This window comes from Aethalodelphis obliquidens, unplaced genomic scaffold (genome assembly GCF_003676395.1).
Source record: "Aethalodelphis obliquidens isolate GAN/ISIS:26980383/991018 unplaced genomic scaffold, ASM367639v1 scaffold9, whole genome shotgun sequence".
In the NCBI taxonomy this organism is placed as follows: Eukaryota; Metazoa; Chordata; class Mammalia; order Artiodactyla; family Delphinidae; genus Aethalodelphis; species Aethalodelphis obliquidens.
Window position 1 is genome coordinate 10,397,964 of NW_020837953.1, and position 16,426 is coordinate 10,414,389.

At 52.9% G+C, this 16,426-nt stretch overlaps 1 protein-coding gene across 10 annotated transcripts in view; it reads left to right on the forward strand.

Annotated features, from left to right (window-relative positions):
* Window positions 1-16,426, forward strand: part of TTC39A (tetratricopeptide repeat domain 39A) — a 59,005-nt gene that overhangs the window by 16,038 nt on the left and 26,541 nt on the right. For 8 of the 10 annotated variants that reach the window (XM_027108581.1, XM_027108586.1, XM_027108591.1 and 5 more), the window contains exons 2-5: window positions 4,163-4,267; window positions 12,486-12,617; window positions 13,513-13,589; window positions 14,867-14,934. In XM_027108581.1, the coding sequence (XP_026964382.1) occupies window positions 4,163-4,267; window positions 12,486-12,617; window positions 13,513-13,589; window positions 14,867-14,934 (382 nt within the window). Of the gene's footprint in view, window positions 1-4,162; window positions 4,268-10,315; window positions 12,342-12,485; window positions 12,618-13,512; window positions 13,590-14,866; window positions 14,935-16,426 lie in introns of those variants that run through there. The other 2 variants (XM_027108588.1, XM_027108585.1) reach the window with 2 other exon arrangements.

Genomic DNA, 16,426 nt, shown 5'->3' on the forward strand with positions numbered 1-16,426 from the left:
CCTCTTCTCACTTTGGCTTCAAGCCCCCTCCCCCACTACACTAAAGTTCCTGGTGTTAGTCGTTACCAGCCATGCTCCACGCTCCACCCTGCTCAGCATCCTCCCCATACCAGAGTTTCCACCCGGCACAGCAAAGAGGCCACCATCACCACTTGGGAGCCCAGGAATATTTTGGCCTGGGCCCCGGCAGGGTGGCTTGGAGCAGAAAGGCCTTAAAGACGTGGGGACAGCCTGCAGAGAAGTGGGGACCTCAGTCACAGCCAGGGGAGGGTAATGGTTTGGCAGGTTGCTTTTGCAGAAAGTATTTCTGTCTTCTCCCAGGTTCCTGGGAGGAGGACATCAGGTTCCTGTCTTCACTGTCTTCACTTATCTATCAAATGCAGATAAGAACATCTGGCTCTTGGGGCTGGTGGGAGGACTGAGTGAAATAATGCAATCATCAATTTAGATAACTTGAAGTGATATTCTCGTAGTGGTGATAGATGTTTGTTCATGCTATTATTAGGTCAAATGGGGCCAATGTCCCCAGCCTGCCTGAGCTCCCCAGCCAGCTGGGATGCCCCCATCCCACCCGTACACTTACAGGCCTTCCAGAGCCTCTGTCTTCTCCACCTGCCCCATGATGGCCTGTGCCCCCTCCTCACTATGGTATCATGCCTCCAGCCCTTTGCTCACACTCTTTTCCTCTTCTGGGACTTCCTTCTCCATCTTGTCCTCAGTTCAGGGCCATCTTATCCAGAAAGCTTCCTTGACGGCACCCCCCTCACTTCCGGGCCTCCCCAGCCCCCAGTGACCCCCATGATCACGGCCCTGATGGCTCTGGCCATCACTGTAGCCCTCAAGGGCAGGCCCACGTCTGGGTCCAGTTTCTTTCCCCAGAGTCCAGCCCCAGGCCTGGCCCAGAGCCAGAGATGGGTGGATGTTTGTGGCAGGGAAGAAATCAGCTCCAGGGCTGCCCCAAAGCAGCTGCCCGTCTGGAGAGGTCACCGCAGACCCACCTCATGACAGTTAAGGGGAAGTGGCGCTGGGGCTGCCAGGGGAGGGACTATGCGTCTCTGTGCTGTCTGTGCATCTTTCCCTCCAGGTAGACCAAGGAGGCAGAACCTCTTGACTGGGTTGGAGGTGGGGGTGGGAGCGGGGTGTGCGCAGAAGTGGGAGGTAGGCTCTCGACTCTGGAATTGTTTAGAGATGGGCAGAAGCCAGGACAATGGACTTGACTTCCTGGGGCTGAGCTGGTGGGCACTGGCTCAGGCAGTAACGGGTTAGAACCCACGCTTAGGCGTGTGACCTTGGCCAAGTCACCTGTCTTCTGTGCCTCAGTCTCCTCATCTGCAGTGGAGGTAATAACCCCACTCCACAAGGCTTTGTGAGGGCTCACGGAGAGCACGCCAGTTAAATGCCTGGGGCAGTAGGTACTCACTGCCTTTTCATTGATGCATGCAACAGAGACAGTGGAATGAACACCACTCACTAGGCTAAGCCCTGGGTGCCAAGGAAGACTCTGTCCCTGCCTCATGAAGAGGCGGGCAGAGGCTGCTTCCAGTGGGGCCTTTTTGGCCCTGGAAAGGAACTTGATCTTTATCCTAAGAGTAGGACAGTGAAGGATTTCAAATCCAGAAGTGACATGGTCAGATTTCGGTTTTAAAAAGATAATTTTGGCTATTATGAGAGGGACAGAGTAAAGGGAATAATGCTTCCTACATTATCCCTTAAAAAAACTACCTAGAGGCTGGATGAGTTACAACATACATCCTTTAAAATACATTCCTGAGTGCCCACAGAAGTAACAGATCCTCTCAGGCCAAGAATTCAGAGAGAGCTGAAATCAGGCTGGTAAATTAGATGAAGCCACCTGAGGGTATTTACAAATTCCAGAAACCTAGACTCTTGAGTTTTAATGACACTTAAGGAAAGGGAAATACGGACTTGGGGCTACCCAACGACAGTGTGAAGAGTTGGAACTTAGCCTCCCTACCACCTCACGTGAATCTGCCACCTTCAAAGGGCATCCTCAGCAAATAGGGGCATTGACTAGAAAAAACACCCACCCACCACGAAGGGAGGCGGCAGTTCTTGTGGGGACAAAGAGGCCCCCTAGACAATTATACATGTTGGTCTGCCCTCACACAAATTTCAGGTTTGAATATACACTACCTCTGTGGTCCTGGGTATGCTAAACTAAAAAAAGTAACATAAATGGTCTTGGGGGGGGGGTGGTAGCACCCCAGGGAAGCTGGCTGAAGTAAATGAAAATCCTCTCTGGAGGAATGGATTCTCATTTCAAGATCCCTTCGGGATCAGTCAAATAGGAGCTCATGGTAAAATTACAAAACAGACAAAGAAACAAGTCGCTGTGAGCAATAGATACCAGAAGCAAGAAATAGCAGAATTAAGAGTCTGAGATCCTAGAGTGTTAAGATATTGATTATAACTGATTGTGTTTAAAATGTATAAAGAAATCAAAGATAGACTTGCAACAATACGCAGGGAACAAAATACTGCCCAAAATGACCAAGCAGATTTGAAAAAGAACCAAGTGGAATTTCTGAGATGAAAAATAAAATCACTGAAATTAAAAACTCAGTAGAGGATAAGTAGCGGATGAGACCCACTTAAAGAGAATTAGCGAAATGAAAGATCTAAAGAAATTACTTAGAATCTAACAGAGAGAGTGAACGAGATGGCAAAGAAGAGAGAGAAGAGGCATGAAAAACAATAAAATGGGATAACAGAGAGAGAGAAGAGTTAGGAATGGACAGGAGTAGAGGAGGGGTCTTCCATCAGACGTGGGTACAGATGGTAGTGGCCTGGACTGGGGGGCACTGGGTGTAGAAGGAAGTGGATTAAGAGATGTTCAGGAGGTGGAACTGATAGGGCTTATTGATGGAGTAGATGACGGAGGCCAGGGGGAGGATGTGTCAAGGATGACTATTTCTGACTTGAGAAACTTGGTCGAGGGGTACTATTTATTGAGATGGCAAATCTGGAGAACAGATTTGGGAGAACAAACAGGAGTTCAGTTCTGACCAAAGCATGTTTCATTTTGCCTGGGAAGTTCTGCTGATGCATCACAGAGGAGGAGATATTAGAGCTGGGCATTAAGATAGGTGTAGAAGTTTACCTGGTGCAGAAAGAACTTTATTAACTTTGGGGGAAAAGGATCTCCTTTCAGTACGATCATCGAGACACTTTTTAGAGCCTTCTCTACTTAAAAGCGACCCCTTGAGAAGAGACATTCATAAGACCATCAGACAGGACTTTTAGGATCATCTCTCATCTTTCAGATGGGAAGCGGAGGCTCAGAAAGATCAGGGATTTGCCCTCCTAGCCCAAGACTCTCCATCCATCCATCCATTCATTCATTCATTCACTGACTTAACCTATATTTATCAAAAGCCCATTTTGTACCAGATACTACGTGCCGGTGATACAGCAGTGAACAAAACAAAGATTCCTGCCCTCAGGAAGCTTATATTTTAGTGGAGGGAGACAGACAATAAACACAAAAATAAGTAAAAAAATATATATGTCAGAGGTGGTAAGAGCTATCAAGAAGTGTAAGGACTGGAAGGAGGTCGGGTGTACTGGAGGTGCCATTGGGAAGGTGGCCCTTGAACATAAAAGGCCCTGACAGCTCTTACAGGGTGGCTGCCCACTGTGGCCCATTGTGACAGCGCCTGTGGGGTTCTAGAATGCAGGCCTGAGGAGGCCAGGAGAAGGCCTAGAGAAGACGCAGGAAGAAAAGAGCTGAAGTGGGATTTAGTGGGTAGGCTGTGCCCCCCAGTGGGGGCAGAAAAGTCCAATGGGTCGGAAGGGCCACAAAGACTCCTTTTACCCTTGTGAGAGGTAAGATAAATTTATTCCTGAGGTTTCCTTGCACCAACCCACCACATCCCATCCTCAGCCCCTCCCCACGATCTCAGATGACACCACCCCCCTCTGCTCCCCCTCCCACCTTTAGGAACACTTAGAGGTAAGTCCACATTGTCCTGTGTATTAGTACAGAGTGGGCAGCCTGGAGGAGCTCATGACAGGCATCCAAGGACCACCAGGTAGTTCGCCTTGGGCGCCTTGGGCGGCTCTGTTCCAGCCAGGACAGTCGAGCCTCTCAACTGAGGCTCTGTTGAGAGCTCCCAGGTCATGCCTGTGTCTCTCCCATCAGGACTCCTGTGAGCAGCCTCCATGAGTCCCTGGACCAGTGCATGACCGCCCTGGACCTCTTCCTCACCAACCAGTTCTCAGAAGCACTCAGCTACCTCAAGCCCAGGTGAGGCTTAAGCCCAGGTTGGGGATGGAGGGTGTGTGTGTGTGTGTGTGTGTGTGTGTGTGTGTGTGTGTGCGTGCGCGCGCGTGCGCGCACGTGCATGCACACATGTAAGTGTAGGGATGGGGATGCCAGATGGAGAACCAGAGGTTTTATGTGAGAGGAACCCTGTGTAACTCAATGCCTTCAGCCTTCTGGGTCACTATGACCCCTGAGAATCCCATAAAAATGGCTCAGGGTCCCCATTCCACAGCCAGGAACAGCCAGGCCCTCCCCAAGGTCACTGTGACTTCCTTCCCCTCAGGTCTTGCAGCTTCTTCCACTTTGATTTCTTGTTCCCACTGAATCCAGCTCTAAAACAGCCCCTTTTTGTTATTTTCCTCCAAAGCACTGAAGACTTGAGTTGCTTTTACTCAAGCCTTTAGGGCAATGATGACAGTAGTTTAGCCATTTCTTCTAGTGTTGACTGCCTTATTTCTTTTTTTGGCTGCATTGCGCGCAGGCTTTCTCTAGTTGCGGTGTGCGGGCTTCTCATTGCGGTGGCTTCTCTTGTTGCGGAGCACAGGCTCTAGGCACGTGGGCTTCAGTAGTTGCAGCACGCGGGCTCGGTGGTTGTGGCACTCGGCCCCTTGAGTGTGCAGTCTTCAGTAGTTGTGGCGCGTGGGCTCTAGGGTGCGCAGGCTTCAGTAGTTGTGGCGTGTGGGCTCAGTAGTTGTGGCTTGGGGCTCTAGAGCGCAGGCTCAGTAGTTGTGGCACACGGGCTTAGTTACTCTGTGGTATGTGGGATCTTCCCCGACCAGGGATTGAACCCGGGTCCCCTGCATTGGCAGGCAGATTCTTAACCACTGCACCACCAGGGAATTCCCTGCCTTATTTCTAAATAGTATGCTTAGAGTGCTCTTTCTTTACTTACCACTTTTTTCAATTTTTTAAAAACTGAAATTAAGTTGAGATATAATTCACATACCATAAAATTCACTCTTGTTACTTTTTGCTTTTACACATCACCTGATGGTTGACAAGAATTTAGCTTTCTTATACCCCTGCCTCACCTCCCTTCCCTCCTCCTATCATTATATCACAATATCTGGCTAAATCAGTAATCAGTATTTTCATTATTATAACTATGTAATTATGCTCATTGCAGAGACAAGTCTTACATTATAAGATTACATTTTCTTTCTGGAGTTAATAATTGTCTTGTTTTCTTCATTTGCCTGATTCGCTATACGTTTATCCTGAACTCTTTATAACTACTCCATCAAGTCATGAGGTTTTCCATAAATACTCAGACATATCAGGTAAGCCCTCAGTCCCTCTTTTTCCTGGAAACCTTTCCCCTGGAAGACAGGCCTGTTTACTGGCCACCTTCCAGCCGGCTCCTGGAATCCCCTTTGCTTCTCCCCTGTTTGCTTGGCCTGGCTTTTTCTCTCTCATATCTGTATCCTCCCTCATTTAACTAGAGCATGTCCTCTAGAAATTTCCAAAGAGAGAGTTGCATGAATATGATCTTTCCCCCTCAGAATTTTGAAGGCGTTGTTTTCTGCCCTGTTTTCTGGCATGTACTGTAGCCGGGAGAATCCTGATTCTTCTTACATGGCATGGGGTCTTTTTTCCTTCTCCAGAGATGTTTAGGATCTTCTCTTTTATTCCTGCAAATCTGAAATTTCACAATGATGTGCCAGAATGTAGGTCTTTTTACTTGGCATTTTTTTTTCTTTGTTTGTTTTGGCTGCGCTGGGTCTTCGTTGCTGCACACGGGCTTCCTCTAGTTGCAGCGAGCGGGGGCTACCCTTCATTACAGTGTGTGGGCTTCTCATTGCAGTGGCTTCTCTTGTTGCCGAACACAGGCTCTAGGCGCGCGGGCTTCAGTAGTTGCAGCACACGGACTCAGTAGTTGTGGCTCGTGGGCCCTAGACCACAGGCTCAGTATTGTGGCACACGGGCTTAGTTACTCCGTGGCATGTGGGATCTTCCCAGACCAGGGCTCGAACCCATGTCCCCAGGTTAGCAGGCGGATTCCCAACCACTGCGTCAACGGGGAAGTCCTCTTGGTATTTTTTTATTCGGAAACTGAGTTCTAGGAAATTCTCTCGTATGATCCTTCCACGTTCTGTTTCCCTTTCCTGGGCTTTGTTTAAGGCAGGTATTGGACTTCCTGGATCAGTCCTCTTCTAAGATATTTATCCACACACCACCCCCCTCGCATTTCTTTATCTTTTTTCCTCTGATTTATGGGAGAGTTCCTCAACCTTATCATTAAATCCACTGACTTTTCTTTCTTGTGTGTAATCATATGATTAATTCCCTAGTACTCTTCAGTGTTCTCTGAATGTTCTTTTTTTCCTAAAACATCTTATTCTTTGTTTATGAGTGCACTGTGTTCTTTATATGTATATTTAAAAATATGAGTGTCCTGAGGATAGGACCTGGCATGTAGCAAGCCCTCTAATAAGTATTTATTGTTGTTATTACTATTAGCACAGAATATTATCTCTTTTAAAAGTATTTTATTCTTTCCCTGCATAATCTTGGCTTTCTCCAGGTTTCCTTTTTCTGTGTAATGGGGGGAGTACTCTCCTCATGGTAGGGTGGGGGGCGCTACCCTGAAATGCCCGATGGTCCCTGGCTGGCTGTCTGGTCGTATTTAAGAGCACATTCACTCAAAGGCCAACTGGAAGGTCTGGGCCAAGAAGCCTTGTAATTGGTGGGATCAGCTTTTGGATGATCTGGCAGAGAGCGGGCCCCAGATGTTAGCTTTTCCAGAGAAGAATCCTCCATTCCTCAGTCTGGACAGAGAGCCCCTGGCTGCCTGAGTTCCGGGACTGGGATAGGGGTGAGGGGCCAGGGGTCTAATCATGTCTGCTGCCTGCTTGCCCGATCCCCTCTTTGCAGCTCTAGGTTGTCCTCTGCCACAACTGGTTCCCCCAGGTCCCCAGGGAAAGCAAGTGCTGGGGTAGGGGGACGGCTTTCCCCAAGCCTCAAGCCAGGCCTGTTCAGTTTCTCTAGACCTGACTGACCCATTGATCTCCTGTCTGGGGTCAGTGGCCCAGCTTCTGAGCGGGGCAGCTCCAGGGCTTGGTGGTCTTGAGTCATACGGTAGTCCCTCCGCGAGCAGTCCTCACACCTCATCCCCACCCTCTGGGGGGATCCAGCTTGAGGTACGGCAGGGCCGGGTCTGCTCGGGAGTGGGGCCGCTGCCTGAGGCAGGCCAGGCCCCATCTTGCCCCGTCACCGAACATCCAGGCTCCCCTCCCAGTGCTTTAGGGAGGCTCCCCGGCTCCCCTTCCCTCCGGGTCACTACCCGTCCCGAAGTGGCTCCTCTCTGCCACTGCCCCCTCAACGCCCTCCTCCCGCCCTCGGCCCCCTCCTCGCTGAGGGGCTGCCTCGCCTTCCCTCACCTCAGGAGGGCCCTCTACTAGGGGTCCTGCAACTCAGGCCCCCGAGAGGCAACGCCTGCCCTGAAGGAAGCACCACAGAGAGAACAGGCTTCCTGTGAGGTCACCTTTCATCTCACACGTGAGGCACTGTAACCTCTCTTTCTCTTGACTCCTGCCCCATTCCGGAAAAGGGTCTTTGCTTTCTTTTGAGTTGAAGCGCTTCCTCCCCAAACAGTGGATGTCATGAGCACACTCCCCGTCCCTTCTTGTGACAACCAAATAATGTTTCCAGAAATTGCTAGCTGTCAGGGGAGGGGTGGGCAGATTCAGTAAAAATACCTCCCCATCTCTGTTAAGAACCACTGGTCTAGATAAAATAATTCTTGCTCAAAAACGGTCTGCTCTCCCCATTCACAGCCACTGAAGCTGTGAAGGATGCTGGGGGTCAGTGTCATCCACTGCTCCCCATAGCACGCGTGGTGTCTCGTTTCACTGTCACCCACACTTTGCCCTCGGGGAGTAACTGGGCTCTCCAAGCCTCCCCCCACCCCAGCTTCTGCTTTCCCTTTTTCACTTCTTTCTTTTTTCTTTCCCCCAAACTAACACCAGAACCTGCATGTTATACTACTTTGTTGTTTGTTTGTTTGTTTTACAGCAGGTTCTTATTAGTTATCTGTTTTATACAGATTGGTGTATATATGTCACCATATATACACCATTTGCTTTCCTTTTTTCACTTCTTTGAGTAGCTTCTGGTTTATTTTACTTCACGCTGTGTGTGTCCCTGAGCACTGTCTCTGGAACATGGTAGCTACACTACTCATTTGATGAAAAACATGGTCATGGTTGATAAGCAGCAGGACCAGGATGCACATCCAGCCCCATTCAGCTCCACAACCCACAGTTTGCCTCCTGGGCCATCCTGGATCTCAAGCAGGTGGAGTTTCCCTGGCACAGGAGGCCTCACACGTGCCGCGTCTTCCAGGAGGGAGGGAAGGAGGTAGAACAGGTGTGTGGGGCCGAGGGAGGGTGGTGTGCCCCTGCACTGTCCCGGATCCCTCTGGGGGAGGAAGCAAAGTCCCCCGCTGAGAGGAAGGGGCCAGGCTGGTGCTGGGCTGGGGAGGTGGCAGGGACTGGGCAGAAGTTCATGAGTGGCACGATGGGCCGAGGCTGGGGGCCCCGCTCAGAGCGTGCCCGTCCGTGTGGCTGGCGGCTTCCTCCTGCCTTGCTCAGTGGCAGCGCCGCGGAGAAACTAGGCGGTCGCGCGGCTCCTAACCAGGGCAGCGGGAGTTGGCAGGCCAGCAGTGAGGGTTTTGACAAGAGAGTGGCTGGTATGAGGAAGCTCAGCTAGGGGGTCAGGGAGAGAGGACAGGCTGGAGGTGGGGGGATGGGGCAGTGGGAGTGACTGGAGAGAGCGCACAGGCGGCAGGCGGGGAGTCTGTGGCTGGGAGGGTGGGTGGTATCGTGCAGGACTCCAGAAGCAGAGCTGGCCTCTGGGCTGACGGGGAGGTCAAGGTGTGAACCATGGGATGGGGCAGTTGGGCGCCTGGGGCCCGTTCACTCGGCAGCACCTCAGGAGTGCCCTCTTGTGGCCGGCGGTGGGCCGGGTGCTGGGGCTGCAGTACCGAGCGGGGCGTGAGCCCTTCTCAGGGTTCCTCACTGCACCAAGTGAAACAAGTAATAATGGCTTTAGGACCAGCCACATACCTTCCGGGGTGCACTGCGACGTGAAAATGTGGAATTCTTTGTTCAAAAATTATTAAGTGTTTCAAAACGGTGACAGCAGAGCATTAAACCAAGCATGGAGCCCCGTGTGACTGCACAGATCGCACACCTGTGTTCAGCCAGCCCCGGAAGTCTTCCTGGAGGAAGTGACATTTAAGTTGAGAGAGGTTGGATGAGAAGGAGTCAGCCAGATGGAGAGGGCATTTCCAGGCAGAGGAACAGCCAGTGCCAAGGCCTGGCAGTGAACAAAGGTCTAGTGTATTTGAGGAAGACAGATAGTCAGCCTGGCTGGGGTGGGGAGAGCTGGGGACGGTCCCAGAAGGGAGAGGGCAGGGTGATGGAAGGTGGACTGGGGATATGAGTCCCCCAGAAGGTGGTTGGGCTGGAGAAGAGGGCAGCGAGGTGGGTCTGAGAGGCGTGGGGGGATTTCATGAGGGTGAAGGAAAGTGGCTTGGAGGCAGGGGGTCTGTCTCTGAGACAGGCTGCAGGGGGGCATCCTCGCCCAGAGAGGTCCTCGGGAAGTAAGGCCTTAGGCTGTGACTGCAGGGGTGTCCCCAGGAAACAGCAGTGGGGTTTGGGTCAGAGTCAGTTGTCCTGATGGTGAGGACAGGATGGCTGATGAATAGCTGACAAGGGCCTGAGCCCTGGCTACTGGCAGAGGAGGGAAGGGCTGGAGGCCGCTGGGCTTAGCAGACCTCCAGGTGGCCAAGGAGTCCCCAGTCCCAACACCCTGCTTTTCCGATGGCTCTTCCAGTGCCCTCCCCATCTTGACAGCTTGTCTAGGCCTGGCAGGTGAGACCCCATTGGGCATCATGTCCTAGAGGTGGGTCTAGCTCAGAGGTGAGGGGATCGTTGCTTCTAGGGGTCTGGTCGCCATATGTACAACAAGGACTTTGTGGAGTGCAGACTAAACTTGGGGTGCCTGAGGTCCGGGGGGTTGTTATACCTCTGTGCCCTGAATCCCAGTCCAGACCAGAGTTGGGGGCTTCCACGTCATGGGCTGGGGAGGGGCTAGGATTCCCAGCTGCAGGTGCCTGTCGGGGCCTTGGGCCTCAGACTAGAAATTCCATTTCGCCTGCCAGCTGCCCAGGAGGGGCTCTCCCTCCTACTGGGCTGGGCAGGTGTGGCTGAGTCTGGGCCTGGGACCTGGGGGCGAGGAGGGTGAGAGTTGGAGAGGCCTGGGGGAAGGGGATTATCTGGGAGGTGGGTCTGTGTGCTGCCCGGGAAACCCTTCCTCAGGGAGAAAGTTTTTATGTAGGGCAATGACCCTTGACCCTGGCAGGACACAGAGGGACTCAGACTCACATTCATTGAACATCGGTGTTATGGCCCTGGCCTGGGCACCCTACTTAAGCCACCCAAAGTCCTGGGAGAGAAGGGTTATTGTATCCATTTTACAGAGGAAAAGCCTGAGGCTCAGAGAGGCTGCAAGACTCACGAGGATCACACAGCTGGTGACTAGCGAGGCCAGGATTCCAACCTGTGTCTGAGAGACTCTGAAGCCTGAGTTCTGTAACCCCACTGCAGACCGTGGCCTCCTTTCCACAAGCCACTGCCCTCAGATAAGCAGTTCTAGCAGAGACCTGGGAGGTGTCCCAACAGCTGCCAACACTGGTCTCCTTCATGAACCTTTGACTTCCAAGGATAATATCACCTGAGAATCACCCAGAAGTAAAAAAGCAACTTAATTTACAGAGGTGCTTTATGAATGAGGAACAGGTGAAGTCTTAGGATAGAATAGATGGTCTATAAACCTTAGTCATCTTCTCTCTCCCCTGAAGTCCCCAGCATAAGCCTGGCACTGAGGAGTTTGGAAAATAATTAATAAGGGGGTGTGGGGAAGGGAGCAAAAAATCGCTGCAGCATCTACTGTGTGCCAGGCAAGGGTAATCCCCAGCCAGACCCACATGGACTCGGGTGGGCCAGCATTATTGTCCCCATTTTGCAGAAGCATAAATCAAGGCCCAGATACATTGTGACTTCCCCACGTACAGAGGAGGACTGGCATTGGTCCCATCCTTCCTTGCCTGTTGCTCTCTGCGTGTGTTAGATTAAATGCCACCCCTCTTCCCCCCAACACCCTTTAGATGCAAGGTCTGGGGCTGTGGCGGAGCCAGGAGACAGGACGGGGAGGCTTCCTGAGACCGGCTCGCTCAGCCCTGTCACGTTGGTGCTGAGTCAGAGATAAATCTCACACAAGCGCTGTCCTTGAGGAGCCCACAGTCTGGGAGAGAGCTGAGCCTCGGCTAATACAAGTTCAGTGTGACCTGTGCCTCAGTTATAGACACATGCTCCCTTTGGGAGGGAGCCCTGGATTCCCAGTGGCCTTTGAGGCATTTGAGGGCCTTGACAGATGAGTCAGGGGATGCGGGGGTAGGGGATGGGCATTTCAGGCTGAGGGAACAGCAAGGACAAAGGCCTGCAGGAGGGAAGATGTGGGCTTTTCTCGAGGAGAGTGTGTGTGGTTCAGTGTGGTATAGTCTTGAATGTGACCAGATGGTGGGTCAGAAGCATAAGTGATACGAGGGCTGGGCTGGAGAGGTGGGCAGGGCCTGTGATGTGTGGCGCCTCGGGCCCCCAGCATTGTCTCATGGGATGTGGAAGTCACGGGAGGGCTCAGGCAGAGAGCAACAGGATCAGATGATGGGGTGGGGAGAGGCAGGAGGTGGCGAGGTCAGTGAGGTCCAGGGAACAAGGATGGGCAAGCCCAAGGTGGGGCTTGAGGAGAGAAGAGACCCCACAGACAGGACCTGTGGTAGATGGGGCAGCAGGTGAGAGGCAGGCCCTGGCGCAGGGGAGTACCACCTCAGGCCAACACACTGCTGAGCTCTTGCGGAGTCCTCACGGCAGCCTTGCTGCTTCCATCCATGTGGAATGGGTGAGAAACCGAGGCTCAGATTGGAGTCACGTAGAGCCACTCAGCAGGAAGAAGAGATGCTGGGATCCGAGGCCGCCTGAGCAGCAATGGAAGGGTCAGCCCTTGGCGAGTCCCTTCCCCTCTCTGGACCTGTGTTTCCTCCCATGCGGGTTGGGGGAGGGAACGGGGGGTGATGACACAGGGTCAGCTACCTTGGAATTCTAGGAGTTTATGCTCTCGTGTCCCTTCTCTCTGGCAGAACCAAGGAGAGCATGTACCACTCACTGACGTATGCCACCATCCTGGAGATGCAGGCCATGATGACCTTTGACCCCCAGGACATCCTACTTGCTGGCAACATGTTGAAGGAGGCCCAGTCGCTCTGTCAGAGGTCGCGGCCGGGGGTGTGGACAGGGATGAGGGGTTGTGAGGCCCATTCTTCTGTCACCTTGGCCTATCCCAGTGCCTAACATGCCACTATCAGTCCTACTCCTTTTGGCTAAAAAAAGGTGTCCCCAAGTGCTAAAACCCATCCCTGTTAGCACTGCCTCAGGAGCTGTGTTGTCTGAGCCAGTCACGGAGGGCTTCCAGGGGCCAGGCTGGCTTGGGAGGAGACAAATCCTGGCTCTGTCACGTAATAACTCGCTGACCTTGGGCAAGCCCCTTTCTGGTCTGAACTTTCCTCATCTGTGAAATGGGTGTGATGACAGGGTTGTTGTGGGGACTGAATGAAGACTTCGGTTACGGGACCTGGTGCATAGTTTGTGTTCAGTACACGTTAACTGCCTGTATGCGTGAATGAATAGACCCTCAGGGTTCGTGCACAGGTGGAGTCGTCATTCACTGGGACACACCCCTGCCTGCCCTAGGCCAGGCCCTGTGCTGGGCACTAGCCACCCAGGGAATCATCAGACCCCGGCCCCTCTGACGCCTGAACTGGCTGATCGGGGAGACAGGCACAGACAGTAACATCCTAGCCCGATGCAGGGAGGCTCATGGGGTCGTGGGGGTCCAGCTGGAGGAGCAGGAAAGGCATCCTGGAGGAGGTGATGCCAGAGCTGGGTCCTATAGGGTGACTAGGAACTGGCCAGGGTAGAGCGGGCGGGGGAGGGGGCTCCATGCAGAGGCAACAGCAGGGGCAAGGGTGTGAGAAGGCCTGGACTGGGGGGAGTTGCCAGGAGTTTAGTGTGTGGAGTCCTACGGGAGGGGCAGGAGATGCTGTTGGAGGCCCACGGGCCCCTCGCTCACCCTCCCTGAATGACCTGAGATCCCATTTTCCTCTTCAGGCACCGGAGGAAGTCCTCTGTAACAGATTCCTTCAACAACCTGTTGCACCGCCCCACTATGGACCAATTCACGGAAGGTGTGGCAGCTGGGATGTGCTCTCAACTCTGCTGACGCCAGGCAGCCCGGTTCCAGGCCCAGGAAGGGGGGGGGAAGGGACAGGTGTCCTCCCAGTTGTCACCCAGGGGGCCGGGCCCTGCCCTAGACACTGGGACACAGATGGGTCAGACCTGGGGCCTTTTGAGGACTGGTCTCAGGTGGCGGGGGTGGGGGTGGGGTGGTGAGGGCGGGGGAGCAGGTGAGATTCACTTACCTGACAGTATTACCTGCTGGAAATTGGGTAAGAAAATGCTGTCACAAGGTCCATGCACTTTGCTCCTCAGGCCAGTGTGGGCTTAGGACTGTGTGTGCAGTTAGGTCTACTGGTTTAATTATCTTAGTGATCTCACGTGCTCCTGCGGGGAATGTGGTCCTAGAGGCTGACACACTGAGATGAAACAGCTGGGGGCCGTGGAAGAGAAGGTCTGGGCCACCAGAGCCATGTGGCATCTTTGTGCCGTGACCACATGTGGCAGTCCTAGAGACAGCAGCAGCCAACCATAAGCAATTTGGGGCCCTTTAGTGCAGGGGCAAATGGCCCTCCCCACCTCGAGAGCCCTTTGAAGGTTCCAGTGCAAAACAGTGCTTATGATGGTGCCACTCTCTCCTTCCTACCTTCCATGGCTCCCTGCTGCCCACAGGACCAAATCTGCAGGCCTCCACCAGTGTTTAAGACCCTTTACAGCCAGACTTCTGCCCCTCATCTTTCCCTGTCCCCTAAATCTCTCCCTGCTCCACCCCATTTCAACCTTCTGTGGCTCAGCTGTCCCCCAGGCACCTGAGTTGTTTGGCTTTCCTGGGCCTCTGCTGAGAAAGCTCTTCCTGCCTCATCCTTCCATCCCATGTTCAACTCAAATAGCCCAACTCAGGTGTCTTCTTCTGGAAGTCTTTCCTGACTCCTCGGGCTGTGTTCGTTCTCCTTCCTTACTCCTGCAGCCTGCAGCTTCCCTGGGTTTATCCATTCATCCCAGCACTGTAGGGGTATTGGTGCACAGCACCTACAGTGACGCCCGGAGGACAAGAGAACAAGGCCCAGGGCCCCGTGCTGACATTCTCGGGGGTGGGGTCGGGGGTGTGAGCTAATTCAGGGCAATGGTGCCTGCCACCAGGTAACCTGGTGATGGGGATTCGGGAGGTGGCAGGCAGGTGCTGATTCAGGCTCCCTTTGCCTTTGGGGAAGTGGGATGAGGAGGATTTGGCCCAAGCCTCCTGCCAAGAGTCCCAGGAGGCCGCAGGGCTTTGGTTTTCTCCCTGCAGTGGAAATCCACGCTGAGGTCTGCTACGCAGAGTGCCTGCTGCAGAGAGCAGCCCTGACCTTCCTGCAGGTAGGAACCCTCTTCTTGTACAAGCAGCCTGGGGGTTTCAGAAGATGGATCACCACGTCTTAGCCTGAAGGGTCTAGAGCAGCCATGCCCAGCCCCCTTGGGGTTGAGGCGAGGACTGAGGCTCCGTCACCCCAACGCTCCTGGCCCTGGGCAGGCTCAGTGGCAGAGGTGATGGGCCTTACCCCTCCACACGGAGCACACGCGTTCCCACCCACTACCAGGATGTGCTTCCACCTCGTGACTGCTGCTTCCCTGCTGTTTTCATGTCACAGGGGTGACAGAGCCTGCTTTACGTTTGATTCATTCAGCAGACTAGTCTGAATGAATCAAACGTGATTTATTCAAGAACTTGACTTGTAGAACCTGCAACATACCAGGCTTTGTATGTACATTACAGGCATGTTGTCTTTACATACCTTATACACATAGCGTGTTTTTTTTTTTTAAGATGTTGGGGGTAGGAATTTATTAATTTATTTTTGCTGTGTTGGGTCTTTGTTTCTGTGCGAGGGCTTTCTCTAGTTGTGGCAAGCGGGGGCCACTCTTCATCGCGGTGCGCGGGCCTCTCACTATCGCGGCCTCTCTTGTTGCGGAGCACAGGCTCCAGACGTGCAGGCTCAGTAGTTGTGGCTCACAGGCCTAGTTGCTCCGCGGCATGTGGGATCCTCCCATACCAGGGCTTGAACCCGTGTCCCCTGCATTAGCAGGCAGATTCTCAACCACTGCGCCACCAGGGAAGCCCCTGCATGTTTGTTTTTACCTACATTTCTATGTATTATTTAATCAGCACCTCCCAGGCCTATGATGGGGAGGATTAGTGGGGGAGGAACCGCTTTCTCAGGGTCACGTGGTTAGCAAATGGCGGAGCTGGGATTTGAACCAGGTCTGGCCAACTCAGAGCCTATGCTCCTCACCACAGTGGAAATTATGAGAACCATCACGTCATGATTTTACCAAAAAGCCTGGATTATAATTATAAAATATAATCGTCATGTAAATAGGTGTACTGGGGTGGAGAGGCACATATAAATTTTATTGTTGGGGTGCTGTTTATTTTTGTTAGTGATTTTTCTGTCTTTTTGGACCTCAGATGATTAGAATTAGATTAATCTGAATTCTTCGTTAGGATCACTGTAATAATTGCACCATGACTGGCCTTTTATTTCCGTTGTTTGTTTACCCTATTATTACACATAATAATCACCCACGAACCCCCCACCCAACTGGAGAACAGAACCCTGCTGGCACATCTCCTTGCCCTCTGCCTCCCTTCCTCCAGGGGAAACCACTACCTAGAGTTTGTATTTATCATCACCCGCCCTATTTTTTTTTTTTTTTTTGCGGTACGCGGGCCTCTCACTGTTGTGGCCTCTCCCGTTGCGGAGCACAGGCTCCGGACGCGCAGGCTCAGCGGCCATGGCTCACGGGCCCAGCCGCTCCGCGGCATGTGGGATCTTCCCGGACCGGGGCACGAACCCACGTCCCCTGCCGA